The sequence below is a fragment of the Podarcis vaucheri genome (genome assembly GCF_965113315.1).
Source record: "Podarcis vaucheri genome assembly, chromosome: 10".
Classification (NCBI taxonomy): Eukaryota; Metazoa; Chordata; class Lepidosauria; order Squamata; family Lacertidae; genus Podarcis; species Podarcis vaucheri.
Genome location: NC_138748.1, coordinates 75065681 through 75087906, shown reverse-complemented (window position 1 = coordinate 75087906; position 22226 = coordinate 75065681). Strand labels below are relative to the sequence as shown.

The 22226-nt window shown below is 53.5% G+C and overlaps 1 protein-coding gene across 1 annotated transcript in view; it reads left to right on the top strand.

The window, feature by feature from the left end:
• Nucleotides 1-22226, top strand: part of SND1 (staphylococcal nuclease and tudor domain containing 1) — a 220023-nt gene that overhangs the window by 70275 nt on the left and 127522 nt on the right. The window contains exon 11 of the mRNA XM_082238802.1: nt 18665-18754. Coding sequence (XP_082094928.1) covers nt 18665-18754 — 90 coding nt within the window. The remainder of the gene's footprint in view (nt 1-18664; nt 18755-22226) is intronic.

Here is a 22226-nt window from a genome sequence, read left to right as displayed (position 1 = left end):
AAGAACCTGACATTTGTCCCCATGGAAATTCATTTTGTTAGCTTGCGTCCAGTTCTCCAGTCTGTCCTGGTCAAAGACAAAGGCTCTGAAATTGCATCTAGAAGCTCCTTGGATGGAGCTCATCAGGCCCTGGAGAGCTGAATTCATTTAAAGTAGTTAGGTGCTCCCTTACCACCTCTTTTCCTGTCTTGGGCTGCAGCTCCCTCCTGCACAATTTATTCTGTTATCACCAGGTTAGGCATTACTTTCCTTTGGGGGGAAGACAGAGGCAAAGTAGGGCTTGAGCAGTTTCGCCTTCTCTCCGTCACCCAATATCATTTCTCCGTCTTCCCCACACAGAGGACCTTCCACTTGCTTGTTCTTCCACTAACTTAGGAAATAGCTGAAGAAACCTCTTTTATTCTTTTTAACCTCTCATGCCAGCCTGACTTTCCCCCTGCGACTTTGGGCTACTTGCGTCTACTCCTCCTTTGTGATTTCCCCTTTCTTCCATTTCTTATACATGCCCTTCTTAACTCTCAGCTCATCTGCAAGCTCCTTACGCTGCCCCACCGGTTTCCTTAGATGCCCCCCACTTTTCTTTCTTGTTGGTGTTGTCGTCATTTGGGCCCTCAATATTTCTCCTTTTAGAATCTCCCATCCTTCTTGGACTCCCTTCTCTCTGAGTATTTCTGACCCTGGGATCTCACCCAGGAGCTCCTTCAGCTTTTTGAAATTGGCCTTCTTGCAAGTCCAGAGTGTGTGTCTGACTACGCTCAGCTTTCCCTTGCCTCTGTATCCTGAAACTCACTTCTTCCCCCGTTTTCTGGTACTTCCACTTCGTCGTCAGTTCTTCCCTGTTGGTGAGGACCAGCTCCAAGATAGAAGATCTCCCTGTTGGTTCTCCCACCTTCTGGGAAATGAAATTGTCTGTGAGGCAATGAAGGAATCCTGTTCATCCTGCTGCTGCCTCCACCCCCTGGAAGTGAGCGGGGACGGCTGAGGCCCCCTCTCCTTCGCCCTCGGGACCCTTGCAGGACCCCTCTTGGTCGTGGTGGTGGGATCCTGATGGTGAGCGGAGACACGGCTCTCCTGTGCACTGTGCGATTCTTGCCTTGCAAGGGGTTGGACTAGATGACTCTTGGGGTCCCCATTCTGCGATTCTCTGGACAGACACGCCCTGGCAAGGGGCTGCTGAGCCAACGAGTCCTGTTGTGGGAGGCCTGGCAAGGGCTTGGGAAATCAGAGGAGGAGGAGGGAATTTGTGGCTGTGGCTGGCAGAGGGACCTTGATGGAGCTTCGCTGATGTGTGAAGATGGGTGTCTTGCAAGGAAGCTGAGCAGCTGAAGGCTATGATTGGGGGGGGTGCAGATTGCCGGCAGGGGAGCCAGCTTGGATTCCAGCTGAGGAGGAGGAGAGGCCTCTGCCAGGCTCAGCTAAGTGCCTGGAGCCCTCGGAGGAGGAGACGGGTGCCAGGAGAGATCAGGCAGGCGCTGGGGAGATGTGGTGCGTTTGGGTTTTCGAGGGAACATTTGACGAGGTTGCCCATTAGCGGTTAATGGCTGAGGCAGCGGAGCTGAGGGGGGCAGGAATGTGACGGGTGGGGAAGCGATCTGAAAGGAGCCGAGGACAGATGGCATCTCCAGTAACCTGGAAAAGGCTGATGGCACAGGCTGCGCCGGGAGGAAGGATGAGTCCCGGGGGGCCAGAGGTGTCAAAAGCAACCTCAATCCTCCCAAGGATGCCTGGAGCAAGGAGAGGGAGGGAGGAGGCGGCTGTGCCTTGGAAGGGAGGGAGGAGCAGCTGCCTCCCAGGCAGAGATTTTCATTTGGGGAGGGGGTGTCCTGTCCCACCTCCCAGGGGGTGAGCCCTTCTTGGACACAGTGAAGGCATTTCGTGGCGACAGATGAAGCCAGAGGCCAGGAGATTCAGGACAGAGAAACAGATAAACTAGCTACGCGCCAAATGGCACCTTAATCCCGGGTTGCAGACGCCACAGTGGAATGTCTGCATGCCAGAGGGTTGGACTAGATGACTCACGGGGTCTCTTCCAGCACCACAGTCCTGCGATCGCAACTGCATTGCTTGACTGTTGCTTGCAACCGTTCATTTGTCCTGGGATGCAGGAAGGAGAGACACAGGAAATGAAAATGGAAACAGACTAAGGCAGATGTTTTTAAACTGTGGCAGTGAGATCCGTTTGCATGGCGCGTGGAAAGGCTGCTGTGCCGCCAGAGATCTCTGCACAGTGGAACCTCGGAAGCCGAACGCCTGCAAACTTGAACATTTCGGTTCCCGAATGATTGAAAACCAGAAGTACCGTATTTTTCGCTTTATAGGACGCACCCGACCATAGCACGCACCTTGTTTTACAGGGGGAAAACAAGAAAAAAATAATTCTCTCCCTCTCTGCGCAGCGCCCCTTCAGCGAAGCGGCAGGAGACACAGAGCCCCTTCCATTTCTCCTCCCGCTTTGCTGAAGGGGCGCTGCGCAGAGAGGGAAAACTGTGCAGCGCATCTCCAGCGAAGTGAAGCCAGGAGAGCAAGAGGGATCAGTGCGCACTGATCCCTCTTGCTCTCCTGGCTTCAGCGAAAGCAACGCAAAGCCTCCGGAGCGCAGCGGGAGCGCTCCCTCTGCGCTTTGGAGGCTTCGGGTTCCTTTTGCTGAAGCCATGGAGCCTGCACTCGCCCCATAAGACGCACACACATTTCCCCTTAATTTTTTTTTTGGGGGGAAATGCGTCTTATAGAGTGAAAAATACGGCAATTGCCCCTGTTTTTGGGTGATTTTCGGAAGCCAAACATCTGGCACAGCTTCCGGAATTGGCTGCAGGATGCTCTTGCAGCCACTTGGAAGCCACACATTTTGGAAGTCAAATGGACTTCTGGAATGGATTCCGTTTGACTTCCAAGGTATGTCTGTACTCAGCCCTCCCTTTCCTTGATGGGCAGATGGAGGACTAAGGGGCCAGGATTCAGGCGCATGAGTCAGTTGTCTCAGTGGAGGTGCCAGTCGCCAACCTGGCGCCCAGAACCCTCCACAGAGTCAGGGTTGGACCCGCGCCAGTAGCAAAATGCGCCTGGGGAGTTTCGAACACTAAAGGAACTGACTTCTCCATGCAGGGCGGAGTCAGCTTGGGGGAGGCAGAGATGGTCACCGAGGCGACTTTAAAAGAGGAGCCATGGCGGGAGAGGGCTGCCCATGGCTGCTCACCACAGTGGCAGCCACATTTCTGGGTGCCAGCTGCTGGAAGCCACAGGAGAGTTGCGCTTGTGCTCCGATCCTGCTTCCTGGTTGCTCTTGTGCTTCCTGGCTCCCCATGATGGGCATCTGTTTGGCTGGTGCAAGAACAGAAGGCTGGACTAGATTGGCCCCTGGCCTGGTCTTGAGGCCACAGGCTCTTCCCAGGTGCTAATGTTCAACATTCACCACGTTGGACAAGGAGAAGCAGGATCAAGATGCAGAGATATTCTCCAGAGATACAGACTGTGGGGAGCCCCAAGAAATTAATAAATACAATTTGGACTATACAGTGGTACCTCGGGTTACATACGCTTCAGGTTACAGACTCCACTAACCCAGAAATATTGCCTTGGGTTAAGAACTTTGCTTCAGGATGAGAACAGAAATCGTGCTCCGGTGGTGCGGCGGCAGCAGGAGGCCCCATTAGCTAAAGTGGTGCTTCAGGTTAAGAACAGTTTCAGGTTAAGAACAGACTTCCGGAACAAATTAAATACTTAACCCGAGGTACCACTGTAATTTGATCTTTTATTTTTTATTTTTAAATGAAGCATTATGATTGGATATTTAATTGGATGTTTTTTATTGGAAAATCAATAAAAATGATTTGAAAGAAAGAAAGAAAGAAAGAGCTAGACAGTATTGCAACAAGTTGTGCCGGCGATTCAGAGGCCTAATGGAAGTGAAGCTAGGTCTGCACGAACAGATGATATTTATGAATTCTGACTCCCTTTCTTTATGTAATTGCTGCATGCTGTATGTCATGGTTTGTCGTGTGGCAAATTGTAATGGTTGAAATTGTTATGGCCTTTGGTTAATACAATAAACTTTTGGTTGATTGGAGAGAGAAAAAACATTCACCACGTTGGCATCGCTGGCGAAGCCCGTTTGCCAAGATGCCAGGAGCCCCCCATGGCTGCCTCCTGGGGCCTGGCTGCTTCCTCCAGGGGAGTTGAGGCACACGACCCCCACCCCAAAAAGAAGAGGCTTGGAGGTTCCTCTCTGTGGGGCTGCCTGGCCTTCTGCGGCTCCCGTTTCTGGTGGGAAGGAGAAGCCCCCCCCCCAAGTGCAGCCAAATCCGCTCTGTCACCCTGCAAAAGTTTCCTCCACTTCCCACGTTTTTTATTCTGCCACAGGAAGTGACTCCCGTAATTCTACCTCTTAATCTCAGGCAGCCTAGCCTCCTATGTCACTTTGAGTTGATTTGTTATGTTAATTACTTAACAGCTAATGGGCTTTGTAATTAGCTCATGTGTGAAGGGGGGGGGGATTGCCCACCTGCGTGCCAGCCTTGACAGCCCGAGATGCCACCTCTGTGAGGTGCCTGGGGATTTCATTCAAGGTGGGTGGTAGTGGGGAGGGGGGGGGGACAACAAAGGCAGAAATAGAACAGGCCAGCCCCCTGGGGGTGGGGGGGTGTGAGCTTTGGCAGGCCACGTTCTCCTGTACCCCACAGCCTTGTTTTTTGAGCTGTGGCCCATTTTACCGATGGGAACCTGCGTTGACCCACCAGTATGGGAGTCATTCAGTTCTAGCTCCCCCCCCCCCCAAGTGTCTGGCTCTGTGGCTGTTCCTTCTTGAGAAATTCGGGGGGGGGGGGAGAGGAGGGTTGGCCCTCTTGGAGCCTCTCTCTGCGTGGGGCAGGAAAAGTGTTTCCAGGTGCCAGTTTCCAAACTGAGCCCAAGAGCCAGGAGAGGGAAATAGGAGGAAAGGGGACTTCTCTCCCCGCCCCACAGTCCTCAATCCCAGCTTGTGCCCCCTTCCTTGCTGCTGTCTGTGGGTCTGAGCAGCCCGGGGGGCGTAAAACAGGAGGGCAGAGCACCAGCGAGACTTTCTCTGAACCCCACTGGGTCCCAGCATGTGGGTCCAGCAATCCTGGCCAGGAGGAATGCCAAGCTGCTCAGATGACAGTGATGAGACAAAAGGTTTGCTGGAAGAGCATCTGTCAGCAAATGGAGCCAGAGAGAGAGAGAGCAAGAGAGAGAGAGCGCTTCAGAGGGAACAGACGCAGTCCACCTCCTCCCTGGAAAGGCCTCAAAGGGCAGCCGGGGAGGGGCAGAGCGGCCGGACTGGTAGCCGGCCCCTCTCCAGGACACGCCTTGTGCAGGACTCCAAGAACTCAGAGAACGGTAGGGTTGGAAGGGACCCCTGAGGGTCATCTAGCCCAACCCCCTGCAATGCAGGAATCTCTGCTGAAGCATCCCTGACAGGTGGCCCTCCATCCTCTGCTTAAAAACCTCCGAGGAAGGAGAGTCGGCCGCTTCCCGAGGGAGGACCCTTCCACTGCCCCACAGCTCTTCCCGTGAGAAGGTGCTTCCGGATGTTTAGTCACAATCTCCTTTCTTGGAACTTGAAGCCATGGGTTCACAAGTACCCACGTTCTGCACCAGGCCAGAGACATCTTTGTTCTTCAAACTGGGATGCTTTGGCGGTGGCAGATGTTTTCTACAAGTAGAACATGTGCCCCATCACTGACTTCTTCTTCCTTGCTGACCAGTGAACTTGAGATGTCTCAATTTTCCAAGATTTGATGGAAGCTCACCTTCCTGCAAGCCTGGCTGCTTGAGAGATAAGCGGGAGCTTTCTAGCCTTTGCCTAGCAGGGCTTAGGACTGGGGGGGGGGGCAGCCAAGCTGGGGAGGAGGCCCTGGGGGGTTTCTTCCAGCTGAGAAGCATCTTTTCCTGTCGGAGAATCACAGCGCAGGCATCCTGGCCCCATCAGCCAGCTTTCCTCAGTCGCTGGAATTTTCTTTAGCCCCCAAATCATGTGGCTTGAAAGACAAAAATAGCAATGCTTTCTGATTATGAGGGGAGGGTTCCAATATCAGATGATCAACCTTGTTGGCATTAAATGCTGGTTTCCAAAAGGAAAGAAGGGGGGGGGGGTTTCCTACTTTCTTGCAAAGGGATGCTTGGCTCCCTTGCTGCCAAGTGCAGGAACCCCAGAACTGGATTTGAGTTCGGGAGGCCCAGATGTCAACTGCAAAGGCTCAGAAATGGCACACAAACTGCCTCAAAGCTTTGGGGCACATTTGCAAGGCCTTCAGGCGAGATCTGCTTCCCCTCCTTTGCGTAGCCTCTTCCACCCCCCCCCTTAGTGCCTCGGGCACAGGACCCCTTGGAGGGGACTGGCTGCCGGGGAAGCGATTCCTTCCACTTAAATATCAAACACAAAATCTCTCCCGGCTCGCCCTCCTTCCGTTGGCTGTCTAGGTGGGTAGAAGTCACCTTCTCCATGGGTGGAGCTGTTCATCCTTTTATCGGTTTGATTAAAGATGAAGAAGAGAGGCGCTGTTCTTCTATTATTATCTGCAGCACTCAGAAAAAGAGGGATAAAAAGGGAACAAGGCGCTTTGGGGGTCTTTTCTTCCTGCTTTGTGCTGCGGGGGTCTCCATCCTCTCTGGCCCACTCCAGTCTCTCCCCCCACCCAAGTCAGGTAGATCTCTGGAGTCCTCTGCTCTCCCCAGCTGGGAGCTCCTTTGCAAGGCGGGTGGGGTCCCGCCTTTCCACTCCCAGGAAATGGGCAGCGCCTTCCTTACCTCTGGAAGCACGGATATTCTCAGGTAGACAAAGCGATGAAGTGGCCAAGAACTCCTTTCCGTATGGGAGAAGGAAGACCCCTTAGGAGATGCCTCTTTTTCTCTGGGCTGCTCTGCAGCGTCTGTGCCCCTTCGCCTCCCCAACCCAGGACACTCTCTCCCTTCTTGTTTGCGTCCATAGAATCACGAGATTGTAGAGTCGGAAAGGGACACCCGGGGTCATCTAGTCCAACCCCCTGCAATGCAGGGATCTCAGCTGAAGCATCCATGACAGACGGCCAGCCAACCTCTGCTTAAAAACCTCCAAGGAAGGGCAGTAACCACCTTCCACTGCCCAACAGCTCTTACTGCCAGAAAGTTCTTCCTGATATTTAGTCAGGAACTTACGACTTATTTTTTTTAAGAAAATATTTATTAATTTTTTTTGAAATATAACAGTAAAAATGAAAAAGAAAAATACAAAATAAAATCAGTTAAAAACATACATTTTTTCTTTTACTTATTTTCTTTTAGCTTATTTCCCGGACCTCCTCATACCTCCCATTTTTGTATTCCACTTCAATTTATTGGTTCAGCAAATCCTTACCATTAGATTTTAACCCATTTATAACCCTTTTTTCATATTCTCTTAAATCATTACAGGTGGAAACCCCTTAGTTGCTATCCAATATCATTCTATCATTCATTAATTTTACAATATTTCTGTAGATAGTCTTTACATTTCTTCCAATCTTCTTCCACCGACTCTTCTCCCTGGTCTCGGATTCTGCCAGTCATTTCTGCCAATTCCATATAGTCCAGGAACTTACGACTTAAAGCCATGGGTTCGAGTCCTGCCCTCCAGAGCAGGAGAAAACAAGCTTGTCCCCTCTTCCGTGTGACTGCGCTTGAGATGTTTGAAGAGGGCTCTCATATCTCCTATCATTCTCCTGTTTTCCAGGCTAAACATGCCCAGCTCCTTCGACTGCTCCTCAGAAGGCTGGGTGGGCAAGTATTTGCGATCTCCCGCCTGCCTTTGCCCAGTGCAGTTGAGGCTGGGGCAAGCCAGACTCTGTCCTGGAGCCTGTTTTCAATCCTTTTTTTTGGGGGGGGGGCTGTCCTTGAATGTGGGGAGGCATCAAAGCACATGTCCCAGGAGACCCGTCAGCGGCTGCAAAATGCCTCTGTGGCCGCAGGGCAGCTGTGCATTTTGCAGTCTAAGCTGGGTTCAATCTGCTTTTTGCCCCTGACCCCCTCCCCCCGGGGGGTTGTGCTTGCGAAGCATAGCCAGTGTTGAAAGTAATAAGTTGGTTTGTGGGTTCACAGTTGCGGCACAATATTATCTCCGTATGGAAAAATAATTGACTGGAGCTGATTGTATAATTAGGCTCTGTCCTTTTTTGTAATATGATGTATGGATTAACTGAATTATTGTTCTCCTTGATTACATGTATAATTGGAATGGGTGCATAATTATGTGCCTGGGTGTGTATAAATTTAAAGGGGGGAAGAGGCATTCAGGAAAAGTGCAACGCAAGGCAGCGCTACTTAGGAGATAATGCGGATTATGAATGGGCTGTGAGAATAGCAGTCTAATTGTGTTGACAAAGCAATCGGCTGCATTTCAGGGAGGGCGTTCGCCTGCCTTGCTGTTCTAGAGTTGCCCCCCCCCATAGCTTCCTCCAGCCCACCTCGTTTTCAAAGGAGCACCCTGAATTTCCCAGCCACGGCCGTCTTTTCCCAGCCAGTGCTGTGGGCTGGGAGCTTGCCTGCAGACGGGTGAGAACACACGAAGGCATGTGAGCCGCATGTGCTTAAAAGGATGAAAAGAGGCTGTCGCCCGTCCCTGAGAGTGACTTTGAAGATCCTCTTCTATTCAGGCACTCAACCAGATTCCCCCACCTTTTCATGCCGTGTCATCACTTATGGAGGTGAACTGGCACACTGTGTAGGTCACGGCTGCCTGCGGCCCAAGGGGGCTTGGGGGGGGTCTGCCTCCCCCCTCCGCTGCTTGGCAGGTCTTTATACCAAGGCTGCTTCTGACACCTTCCAGCAAGTTATTCAAAACAACCCAGTAAGACGCCCCCGTGCCCACTCGCGCTCTTTGAGAACAGGGCTTGAAATCCCCAGGCACGTTTTGCGACTGGCACGGGTCCAGTTGCTCCCACACGGAGATTTCTGGGTACCAGGTTGGCGCCTGACATTTCCCCTGGCTGGCTCCTCCAGCTTTCTTGAGCCGGGAAGCAGAAGAGCTTATTTGTTGCATCTGTCTCCCAGCTTTTTCTCCAAGGAGTCCGTGGTTCACTCGCTCCTTGCTTAATCCGCACAACGACCCTGTGAGGAAGGGTCAGAGGCCGCGACTGACTCCAAGGTCACCCTGTGCGCATCACAACTGAGGGGGATTTGAACCCCAATCTCCCAAGTCCTATTCCCGACACTCTCACCACCCCACCCCACTGGCTCACAGGTTCTGAAAGGTTTTCCTGGAAGCTTGAATTTGTTTGATGTTTTCATGTGTTGTAAACTGCGTTGAGCTTTTTCTTTAACATATAAAGCAGTCTGCAAATGAAATAGGGACGCGGGTGGCGCTGTGGTCTAAACCACAGAGCCTAGGACTTGCCGATCAGAAGGTCGGCGGTTCGAATCCCCGCGACGGGGTGCGCTCCCGCTGTTTGGTCCCTGCTCCCAGATTGAAAGCACGTCAAAGTGCAAGTAGATAAATAGGTACCACTCCGGCGGGAAGGGAAATGGCATTTCCGTGCTTCTCTGGTTTGCCAGAAGAGGCTTAGTCCTGCTGGCCACGTGACCCGGAAGCTGTACGCTGGCTCCCTCGGCCAGTAAAGCGAGATGAGTGCCGCAACCCCAGAGTCGGCCACGACTGGACCTAATGGTCAGGGGTCCCTTTACCTTTACCTTTAGAAATGAAATGGATGAGGATGATGATGATGATAATTCCCATTGCAAAAAAGGTGCCTAGACATTCCGTTAAGACGACAACCGAAACCTACGTTCAAGGTGCCGTTTGGCGATTCACTTATATACCTGAGTTTCTAGCCCTGCTCAAGAACTTAGGAAGAGCCTGTTGAAAGCAGGATCCGAGCCCAAGAGCAACTCTCCCGTCCTGCGGTTCCCAGCAACTGGTATTCAGGAGCTTGTCTGCCTCCCTCTGTGGCTGGCATCTTCCTGGGCAGAGGGCTTCTCCAGCCAGCTCAGCTTCCAGGCGCCTTGCTCAGAGCTGCGGCTTCTGCCCTCCTTGCTTTGGACCTATCATGGCAGCCCCCTTCAGGGAATTGTTTAGTGTGTGATGTCGTATTGCGCTTTTACTGTATTTTGGTTGGGGGCCGCCCAGAGTGGCTGGATGGGCGGCATATTAATAATATTAATAAACGCGGTGTGTGTGTGTGTGCGCGTGCGCACCCCTTCCGTGTCCGTTGAGCTACTCGCCAACTTCACCATCGAGTGGGCGCTCCTTGGCCAGTGCAGGGCACCAGCGGCTCCAGCCTTTTCTTTGTTGGTTCCTCGCTGAGGGCTAGCTACTTGGGGGAGATTTGGCGTTGTTGGAATGGCTTTTGAGGGGAGGGAGAGGAAGAGGGAGTGCCGCCCTTCCCCTCCCCTTCTGGGCAAAAGTTGCCGTAGCAACTTTTGGTGCCGAAAGCAGCTTACAGGCAGCGTGACATAATAGCCCAGCGTTGGATCGCGGCAGAGTTTAGTTAGCCTCCTTGCTGTTATATTGATTTTTAATGTTTATTTGCAAAACCTCCAAACACATGTCCAGGTTCTTGAACAGCTTCCCAGAAAGCCGCCTCGCAGTGTGCTGCCCCCCAATATGAAATACCATTTTTACCGGCCGGCCGCGCAGCGTTTAATGGCGGCTGACAGGGACATGTTTAAGGGCAATCTGTATCGGGCACTTAAACGTTTCTATTATGTCTCTCCTGGCGCAGATCGTTGAATTTTGCCGTGTTCTCGGGGCTACAAAAGGCTGGCTTTTGAGAAGCCTCCGGAAAGGCTCTGGCGTCCCTGGACCTGACTCTTTATTGCCCTTTGCCTGCCTGTCAGGCAGCGACCCGTTAATTGGCCTTTGCAAGCTCACTCTGCAGGACTCTTAGGAGATAAATACGAGAGCCAAAACCGAGGAGGGTTAGGAGGAGGGACCCTGGAAGTGCCAGGCAAGGCGGTCCTTTGCCAGCCCTTGTGCATTCCCGTCTCCCTTGGATTGCCACCTTTCCTCAAAGGGGAGTCACTCCATCCCCAGATAGTGTGGCCCTCCTCTGACTTCCAGAGGTCCAGGCCACAGTTTGCAGAGCCCCAGTCTCCCCCCAGCTCCCTCCAAGCAAGCCGGACCCCTTTCTGCAAGAGGCTTCTCTCCCCAAGGCAGAGTGAGCTCTTCAAGGGCGACTGGCGCTGAAGCAACAGCCTGGGCTCAGCGCGGAGCTGACTCTGCAGGCCTGGCCCAGACGGAGCCTGGGGATGCTGAGCAGAACAGGCAGCCCCACAGCCCCCTTCCAATACTCGAAGGGCCCCAACCAATGGATTAAGAGGACCCGAAAGGAGATTCCGACCAGACCTTAGGAGAAATGTGCTGGCAGGAAGAACTGTCTGCCTGTGGGGTGGAAGGTGGTGGACTCTCCTTCCCTGGAAGTTTTTCAGCAGAGGCTGGACGGCCACCTGTCAGGGATGCTTTAGTTGAGATTCCTGCATTGCAGGGGTGGACTAGAGAACCCCTGGGGGTCCCTTCCAGCTCTACAATTCTGTGATTCTATAGGGATGTCTCCGCTAGGGCTAGTTACAGTGTAGGGAGCCGTGTTGGTCTGCCGTAGTCAAAACAAAATAAAAAACATTCCTTCCAGGAGCACCTTAGAGACCAGCCAAGTTTGTTCTTGGTATGAGCTTTCGTGTGCATGCAAGAAGTGTGCCTGCACATGGAAGCTCATACCAATAACAAACTTAGTCGGTCTCTAAGGTGCTACTGGAAGGAATTTTTTTATTTTGTTTCGCTAGGGCTGGACAATATATCAGTATTGTGATACATCCTCCGAAACTGGATTGAAGTCCATATCGTGATATCAGTTTCATAATTTTTTGACCTGGCAACATACTGCAAATTGTGTGTGTGTGTGTGCTATGCAGAAATCACAATGTGGGGGAAACCGTGAAGCCAGCCGGTGCTCCATAGCTCCATCCTTAATTCAGACATTGAGATATATCAATATATTGCGATGCTTAGCTGGGTGATATAACGCAATGTTGGAAACCTGCTGGGGTGGGTGGGCCAGGGGAGGCGCAGGGTGGTCTGGCCAGGTTCTCTGGCGCTCTGCTTCTTCCCCAGAGTCTGCCTGGGGGGTGGAGGTTGCTGCTGCTTCTGAGTCAGGCGCTGGCTTTGGGGGAAAGGAGCCCTTTCCGCTCCTCAGGGCAAAAGCCAGATCTGTGCTGCCGCCTCCAGGGAAGGGGGAATTTAGTTGGTTTTTAAGTATGTCCTGCAACATCTCCTGTATTGGGGGGATGAGATATGTGCTGTTTGCTGAGATTTAAGCCTTGGGCTCTCTGACTCGCGAGCCCAGGAGACGCTTCCAGGGGCGAAGCCGGGTTGCCTTGCGACGACATAACTCAGATCTGCGGTGTATTTATGGCTGGCTTTCTTCGGCGCAAGCTCTGATGTCCGGCTGTAAATTATTCTGGCACCAGCTAAATAATAGAAGTGCTTCCATCCTCCAGGCCCCTTTCCCCTGCCAGCCTGTCCTGATGGCAGAGGAGCAGGAGGAGGGGAGAGCCCCCCCCTTGCTGAATGCACCCCCCCCACTCCCTGAGCAGCCCTTTCTGAGGTGCAAGACTTTCCCTCTGCCCCGACTGGGGATCCACATCGCTTGAATGTGCGAGGGGACGTTTCTTAGAAAGCTTGGCTGTGGCTTGGCAGTGTCTTCTGCCCAGCTGACCTGGATCCAGGTTCAGAAGGCACCGGCGGGCACCCCAGGGAGGGCATGCTGCAGGGCTGCTGGCATCCTTGGCTGCTGCTGCCATTGCCCCCCCCCCCAATACTTTGGGAAGCCTCTCCAAATGAAGGCCCTCTCTGCCTTTCTGCCTGCCTGCTTGCAGAGGTCTGGAAGGGGCCAGGAGGGATGAAAGGAGCCTTCTCTGCAGTAATGCTAATTATTTTTCTCCTCCTCGGGTTCGTTTGTTCGTTGGAGCTGCACATTAAGTGTCTGCCTTGAAGCAAATGGGGCACGGGCTCCATATCGGCAGAGCCAAACCTCTCCACAACAAAAGCCTCTGCAGCCCCCCCTCCCCTCCCCGTGGGGCGTCCAGGAGGCAGCCTCAAGGTCTCACCCGGCAGGCAGCTTTCCACAGCAGCTTCTGCGCCCCCTCCCACTCCTAGCTTTGCAGAGGGCGGCTGTGGGGCTCTTGCTTTCCTCCCTTCCACCCCACATGCCACTAGGGGAGGTCGGGAGGCAAGCTGCAGTCTAGGCTGCTAATTTCGGTTAGAGATGGCAGGACTTCCTAGGCTGCTGGCCAGCAAGGAGAAGAGCAGCAGGGGAAGCTTTGCTTTGACTTTCATGCTCTGGTTGGGGGGGGGACATGGCTGCCCCCCTTGGGGGGGAGGCGTCAGGAACCCTGGGGGAGAGCATCCTTGGCCCTCCGGACTCAGAAGGGAGAGGCACAGGCATGTCATGGGAGGGGAGGTTTGAGAATCCTAGAACAGAACTGTGGAATTGGAAGGGATCTTGTCCAGGGGTCGGCAAGGCTTGCCTCGCCTGGGCCGGTTCACTCCTGCGGAGACCCCTCCATGGGCCGGATTGCACACCCACCCACAATTTCTGGCGTCTGCACAGATGCGATTTCCAGCGCTGCAGAAGCAAGTCCCTGCATGCTGCACAAAACCGGCGCGGTGCAGCGCGCAGGGACTCATCAACCGGGTGGCTTGGTTCGGGAGCGTCTCCTGGGCCGGATAAACAGCCCCTGTGGGCCGCCTGTGGCCCATGGGCCTTAGGTTGCCGACCCCTGATCTAGTCCAACCCCCCGCCCTGCAGCCTGGGTCTCGAGGACAGATCCTGCGCAGCCTCCTTGCCTGCTCCTCCCTCCGGTCGAGTTCCATGCACACACAAGCAGACACACGCACATGGCCTTTGGTTTGGCTGGTCTGGGATTGGCTTGTGGGGTCTTCTTGGCCAGCTCAGGACTTCCGACCTGTCTTCTGTGGGGTGGGAGAGAAGAAGGCAAGGAGAAATGCAGCCCCCCCTTGCACCGGCCTCCTTCTCTAGCCAGCCCCCCTCCATCCCTTGATGGTACCTTCAGAGGAGTGAAGACGGTGCCCAGAGCTGTCCCCTCCCTTCTGGGAGTCTGGGGAGAGACCTTTGGGTGCAGCATCAGCCTCTGTGCGTAGGGGGAGCAGAAGGAGACTGCTTCTGCGGGGGGGGGGGTGCTGTTTGCTTCCAAGGCAAAGCCTCCTTTAATTGTGACATTTCATTTATTGCCTCCACCCCCCTCCTCCATCCCGAGGGAGACCCAAAGTGGCAAATGGCCAACAACTCAATTAACACAAATATCAGAATCATCTCCGTGGCGAAACGAGTCTCGCGTCGGCGCTGCCTCCAGGTCAGGACAATAATGATAAGACAACAAGTCCATGGAGCCCTCCTGGCCTCCACGTCCCCACTCATTTGCTGCCCCACAATCAGCCGGTGGCGTCTGGAGCCCTTCCTCTCTCCCGGGGGGGCCTTGGCTAAGGACTCTTTGTCCTGCAGAGGGAAAAGAGGAATGTGCTCAAAACTGGGGGCGCTTGTTAGCTTGGGGGGCTTTGGCCCCTGCAGTCTGGTGTCTCCTGCCCCAAACGTTGGCCGATCTGGGGAGTGGGGAGCTGGGGGGACCTTTGGGCTGGAGCTCCCCAACCAGCTGCTTGGAGCAGGCACAGGCAAACTCGGCCCTCCAGATGTTTTGGGACTGCCACTCCCATCATCCCTGACCCCTGGTCCTGTTAGCTAGGGATGATGGGAGTTGTAGTCCCAAAACATCTGGAGGTCCGAGTTTGCCTAGGTCTGGCTTGGAGCATTCAGAGAATCGTAGAGTCTGAAAGGAAGGTGAGGATCATCCTAGTCCAGGGGTCAACAAACTTTCTCAGCAGGGGGCCGGTCCACTGTCCCTCAGACCTTGTGGGGGGCCGGACTATTTTTTTTGGGGGGGGGATGAACGAATTCCTATGCCCCACAAATAACCCAGAGATGTATTTTAAATAAAAGGACACATTCTACTCATGTACAAACATGCTGATTCCTGGACCATTTGCAGGCCTGATTTAGAAGGCGATTGGACTGGATCTGGCCCGCAGGCCTTAGTCTGCCTACCCATGTCCTAGTCCAGCCGCCTGCAATGCAGGAATATGCTGCTCTCCCGTAAGGGGTTTGGACCTGCCACCTTGGTGTTATCAGAACCAGGCTCTAGCCAACTGAGCTGTCCAGGCAGTCCTCCCCCCTGATCTGCGCTTCTCCAGTGTTCCTGCTGACCCGTTTTATGGGAGGCTGAGAATAGGAGCTGCCTGGTGTGTGCCCCCCCCCAGCAGCCGAAAGGGGGCGAGCGGGCACTGTGGGCGTTGGGTAGGAGCCAGGCTGAGGGGTGTTTGCATAGCTAATGGACTTGCTAAGCTTGGATTTAAGTGAGGGTTAATTTGCAGCACCTTGAGCTCTGCGCTCCTGCTACCTGGGAAGCCGCTCTGTCCCACTCGCATATATGTAATAATTTATTGGCCTGTTTGCCCGCAGCCTCTTCCCCCGCGGAGGAGGCAGGGAGGAGGGTCCTTCGCTGGCAACTCTGCAGACCTTTGCAGCATTACTGGGAGGAGGACAGGGGCATTTATAATAAATAAAGGTTAGGCAATGCCGGGAGGCTGCGAAGGAGAGCGGAGCAAACTCCCAAGTATCCGTAGGGGGAGGGGGGGTGGCATTTCCCAAATGCTGGGCGCGGATTGTGGCCTGGTTCTTTCCCTCATGCTCCAAACCCCCCCCCCAGCCTTGCTTTAGCCAGGCAGCCTCTGAGGGCATGTTTGGCAAAGGTCTTTGTCGCCTGGGGAGGTTTTTCCTGTCCGTGGATTCTTTTGCACGGACGGAGAGCGCAGTTGGTAGAGCGTGAGATTCTTCATCTCAAGGTTGTGGGTTTGAATCTTGCGTTGGGCAAAAGATTCCTGCATTGCAGGGGGTTGGTCTAGATGACCCCCCCATGGTCCCGATTCTATGCCTGTTGGTGCCACCAGCCCAGAAGGAGGTTTTCTCCCAGGTGTGTGCCCTCCCTGGGGCTGCTTGTGGGCACCTGTTCCAATCAGCCGGCAGCTCTTGGTGCCAGCTTTGTGTGGGGCATTTCTGGGTGGAGATGTCGATCTGCAGGCTGGAGGTGTGGCCCCTCCAGATCTCGCCCGTGGCCCCCAGAAGGGAGGGCTTTCTTCCCCCTCCCTGGCTGAGTGCTTGAGCGAAAGGTTGCCCGCCCAGAGCTTGAGGGAGTTTCCTGGCTCAGCTGACTGTTGCTGTTGGATTTGAGTAGCTTCTGTTCAAAAGGCTTTATTTGCTTTCTTATTTACTCATTCCGTTTATATCTAGCCCTGCCTCCCCAAGGAGCCCAGGGCAGCAAACAAGCACTGAGGAATCGGCTTAGAAACAATTCCAAAACAGACACAGCCGGGGAAAGGTCTCCCCTTAAACGCCTCCTTGGGAGGGGAAGGTCTTCAGAGGCCGCCAAAAGGAGCAGAGTCTGCGCTTGCCTCATATTCAAGGGGGGAATCGTAAAAGGGCAGAAGAGCCGCCACACGCCAGCCCAAGAGCTGAGTTGGGTGGCACAGGCCTCCCAGGAAGAGAGTCTCTGCAGGACGTCCTCCCTTGCAGAGCTCTGTGTTCGATTGGGCAGAGAGAAGGGGCAGAGAGAAGGAGCATCTTTCGGGTCTCCTGGTCCCAAGCCGCCTGGGCTTTTTGCACACCAAAAACGAGCAGCTTCAACTTTCCCTGCTCCCCAACGGGCAACCAGTGCAGTTTTTCCAGCGGCAAGTTGAAATGCTGGCGGGATCCTGCCCTAGCGAGCAGTTGGGTGATTTGCACCAGGGCAGCCCTGCCTAGAGCACATTGCGGTGCTCAAGCCCAGAAGTTGCCTGCGCGCATGGATGACCGGGGGGGGGGGGGAGAGGGAGGAGGCTGGTCCAGAAACATATAATCCCTGTCCGGATGACGCCTTGCCCCCAATCTCCCCATAACCTCTCCCAGGGGCTTCGTAGAGATGCTAAGCAGCATTTAGGGCAAGATGGTGCCCTTCTGCTTTGGTGCCATTCCCAGGCCTGTGCCCAGATCGAAAGAGGCTTCCTCCAGTCTCCTGCGTCCAGCCTGGCTCTGCGCCAGACGTTGCCACGGCCAGCGGCTGCCCCCGACTCCGGCCTTTGAGCCAAGGCTGTGCCCTGGGGCTTCCCCTCAGCAGCTGTCAGAGACGTTCAGCCGTGACGGGCTGGCTGGCGGCTCCGATGGGCTCCGGGTGGGAGAAGCGACCTGCTTTTCCAGGGATGCCTTGGTGTCTGTGCTGGCATGTGCCAGGAGAAGTGCGTGTGTGTGTGTGGGGGGGTGTCACAGCAAAGCAGCTTGCCTTGGAGGCAGGGGCCGGGGAGGGGGGCAGGCAGTGGTGAAACAGGTGGTGACCTCTGTGTTAAAGCCCCTGCACTGGGTGCCCATCTGCTTCCCAGCCGGGTTTAGGGGCCGTGCCTCAATTTACAAAGCCCTGACAGCTTGCCACCCCCCATAGATCCCGGCTCAGTCACTCAGATCACCTGCAGGAACGTCGCTGGTCGTTCCCCATGTTGGTGAGGCTCCCTTGACAAGGAGCTAAGCCTTTAATGTCATTGGCCTAGTCCTGTGGAACTCCCTGCCACTGGAGATCCAGCAGGTGCCAACTTCTAAATGCCAGAATCCTACACAGGCAGTGGGGAACTCATCTTTCCACAATGACTAACTGATGTCTGTTTTTAACTTTTCGGTAGTTGTTTAATATACAATCGTATACTGCTTTGATTTTTCTTTTTAATGATTTCACGGTCCCCAATTATTTTTTTACAAATGAAATGACCAGGGGACTGGGCTGGTTCTCTTCTTGAAGTGACCTGAAGACAAGAAATTCAAGAAAGAATGGGGAAAGTTTATGATTTATTAAGCAGATGAAAACATTAGCAGGCTTTTAATCTCACCAAATGCTGTGGACAGTATGGAGGCATATGAAATACAGATTATGAAATAATACGCAGTTGGAAAAGTTGACAATAGGAGCCATGGAGGGGATGGGAGGGATATGTATTTGGTATTGTAACTAATTTGCATCTGTAAAATCAAATAAAAAAGGATTTCAAAAAAAGGGAGACAGGTCCCGTTTGAGCCGTGAACTCCTGCTGCTCCCATCGCCGCCCCTCCTGGGGACTCTGCCACTGCCCTGACTTCTGTTTCCCACACCCCCAATACATTTTTATTATTTTCTTTACATGTTATTTCTTACCATACATTCTTCAACCCATAAACTTTTTTGCTCTGCCGAGCCCATGGCCTCCCTCCCTCCCTTCAGTTGGTCTCCTTTATCAAGTCCATTGCATATTTTATCATTTCCCACCCTATCTATTTTGCATTGTAGGAGTTATTTCAGTCCTGCTACTGTTTTTAAGTTTTTACAACTGTCCTTCAAGTATTTAGCAAATTAACTCCAATTGTCCTTAAATCTCTGGTCGTCCTGATCCTGAATCCTTCCGGTCAGTTTGGCATAGTCTGTCATTTTCGACTGCCCCTCCGCAATATTAGGAACGTCTTGTGATTTCCAATTTTGGGCCAGCAAAGTCCTTGCCACAGCTGTGGCACGCATGAATAACTTTTGGTCTTTTATCTTCATCTCCTTAATCACTGCCCTGACTGCTGTTGCTTTCCCTCCGCAGGACAAGAACCGGAAGCTGCGCCCCCTCTATGACATTCCCTACATGTTTGAGGCCCGGGAGTTTCTGCGCAAGAAGCTGATTGGGAAGAAGGTAAGCCCGGAAGGGGGCCAGGTGGGCTGGCGGGGGCCGGGGCAGAGCCCCCGAAGAACGGCTGGGCGCCAGGGGCCTGAGATCTTTATATATATTTTTAATATATAATTTGTATTATTTTCAACATACCAATTATTATACATTCCACAGAACTTCACATTTTATACCATCTTTTTGGACTTCCATCAGCACCTCTGATGATCCACCATTTTTATCATTTCTTCTGCATTTCTTAAATTCCTATTGCCTTTAATTATCTTAACTCACAATCCACCTCTTTAACCATTTTTGCAATAATTCAAATAATTTACCTCGCAAAACGTCTTGCAAACCTACAAACGTAATCTGGTCATCACAATTACTTTTCAAATAGTCCGTAAATTTACACCAGTCTTCTGTGAATCTCTGGTCTCGCAGGTTTCGAATTCTGCCGGTTAGTTTATCCAATTCTGCATACTCCATCAGCTTCATCCTCCATTCTTCTTTTGTCGGTAATTTTTCTTGCTTCCATTTTTGTGCCAATAATATTCTTGCTGCCGTCATTGCATATAAAAACAACTTACAATCCTTTCTGTTTATATCATCTCCTACAATGCCGAGTAAAAATGCTTCTGGTTTCTTAATAAATGTATAAATGTATAAATGCCCAGAAATCTTTAAATGAAGGGCAGTAGATAAATCTAATAAATAAAATGATGATGATGATGATGGAGGAAGGCTTTGAAGGTGGCGATTTGGCCCAACTTGAGGCCTGTGGGCTGGCTGGTGCCTGAGCTGCTCTTGTCTTCAGTCCCCCATGGGGGGCAACTGGGGGGTGTCTCCCTGCAGCAATGTTTGCGTCAAGAGGCAGTTTGGGGGTGGCGAGGGGCACCTTTGCACGCGAGTGGGGAGGGAGGGAAGGTTTTTTGTGGCTTCTGGGGTCTTCCTCGGACCCACTCCTGTCTCCCCTCATCAACAATCTGTTAGGGATAAAGATCCGGGTGCCAGGGCCCCCCTGGCGCAGTTGAGTATGCCGCTCGCAAACCGGCCGGCCTCTTCCTCCTGGCTTTGCCTGGTCTGCCCTTGACAGGCGGCTCCGCCCCTGATCTTCTCTGGCAGCCCCTTCTGGGCCCGCATCCCTTTTGGTCCAAGGCAGGGGCAAAACAGGCCTTTCCTGGCCTTTCCTCCTCACATTCCAGGGGGTTGTGGCAGCCTCCCATCCCTCCCCCTCCCCAAATAAGGCTTCTTGCGGCTCCTTCATTGCATTTTCTGTCGGTGACTTTGCACGCGCACAATACAATACGATAGTCTTTATTGTCATTGTCCTATACAGAACAACGAAACTGAATAATCCACATAAGACATTCAAAACCAACAAGCCTGCTACCCCAGCTACCCCAACCTGGTTAGCCCCCTAAAAACTCTGATACCCCATTTTTAAATACAATATACTCACATAAAGACTACCTTACACTGCGTTTAAAAAAAACTGCATTTGGATAGAAACTGTTTCTCAGGCGGCTAGTCCTAGTCTTTATAACCCTGGACCTTCTTCCAGAAGGCAGAAGCTGAAAGAGATCATTTCCGGGGTGCGCACTATCCTGCAACTTTCTAATGGCACCCGGGAGCATAGATTTGATGGTGCTCAGGGCTGCTCAAGAGTGCTTCCTTCCAGGCGCAGGGCTCTGAGCTGCAATGAAGGCTTCTGCTGGGGGCTGGAGGGGGTGGGCAAGGGCCCCCACCTCTCTCCGCTTCCCCGTGACCTTGGTGGCTCTGGCTCTTGGGCTGGCATCCGCTTGGCGCTGGCTGCGAGGGGGGCTGCTTTGGGAGCCCCCGTTCTGCTCTCCTCCGCTGTCGCAGGGCTGCCTTTATGCGCAGTTCCTTTGTCAGCACCTCGTTTTTCACTTCGGATTAATTTGATGGAGCTAAGCGATGAAAAAGTCCTCTGCGCTAATGATCAAAACAGTCCCCCGAGGTTGGCGCTGCCGCCTGATTGGAAGCGACAGGCCCAGCCAAGGCTGCCCGTCTTTGCCTCTGCCCCGCCGGCCGCCTGCTGGGATCGATCGGCTGGGGCTGCTGGCTCCCCCCCCTTCCCCGCTCCCCAAAAGGACGCGAATTCGGCTCCCACGGGGGACGGTTGAGCGGGTCCAGGGGCCTCTGAAGGCCGTTCGTCTCTCGAGGGGCCGGTGCCCCCCCCGCTCCTCCGCTCTGCCTGCGAGGGAGGCTTTGTGAGTGCAGCCCTGGCATCCTGAGGCCGGGCAGCTGAGCGGCCTGCTCTCACCCTGCTGGCAAGGGCAGGCGGCACGGGATCAGCGCTTTCGGCAAGAGCGCACTTTTGGGGGGTGCTGAGGGCTCCCTGGACTGGCCGCTGGAACCAGTGTGTGCTTGTGTGCAGGGGGGGGGCTCCTTCTTGGTCCTCGCAGCCTCCAGACTCCCCCCCCCCCGAATCCCCATCTCTGTGTGTGCAGGTGTGTGTCTGGGCTTGCTGGCACATCTGCACACCTGTGCTCCCCTTGCCTGCAAACACACACTATGTGCCTCCCTTTAGATGGAAACTCGGGAGGGGGGTTCACCTTTCTGCCGGTACCCCAGAGACCCGCCAGAACTGCCGTTGAGTCGCCATCCTTCCCTTGGGGGCCCTTCTGGGCCCATCTAGACCAGCCTCCTCCTGGCTTCAGAAGCCCGCAAGCAAGAAGGGAATGGCTGCTCTCCCGTGACTGGAGATCGGGGGTATTTTGCCCCTGAACCTGGAAGATCCACCTGGTCCTTGTGACTAAAACTCTCATCCCCCTTCAAAGCCAACCAGGTTGGTGGCCCTCACTGTCTCCTGTGGCAGTGAGTTCGACAGGTGAACATGTGCTTAATAAGAATAAGAAATTTATTTGTTTATTTATATGCCATCTAACTGGGGGGCTCCAGCCACTCTGGGAGGCTCCCACAAAACATTAAAAACTCCATAAAACACCAACTGTTGAACTGTAGAAAACTTCCCTTGAAACCTCTTCTAAATATGCTTGCTTTTATCCATCCTGAATCGTATCCTTTTGCCCCTTAGCCTCCTTTTCTCTGACCTGAAACGAACCAAATGCCTCCCCCTTTCTTCCTAGGGGAGCCCCTCTGCCCCTCCACCTCCTTTCCTATCCCCACAATATCCTTTTCGAGGGGCAGCACCCCAAACACGGCCACACCATCGGTTTGCAGAGTGGAATTCCACAATCCTGTTCATCCCCATTCCTCAGAATTCCCACCATGGACCAAACTCCTTCCCTGATGCTTCCCAAATAAGCGCCCCCCCCCTTTCAGATGAGGAGCTTCCTCTGCCAGCGCCAGATCTGAGGAAGGTGCCATGACCCCATTTTGCTGAGCTTGTGAGCAGGGGAGCCCCTTAGGAAATGCGCTTGGCTGGCATGTGGCAGATCCAGGACGGAGCTGGGGGGAAGGGGCTCTGCCGTGGGGGCGGAAGCTGGGCGGCTGGGGCAGGGGGCTCTGATGC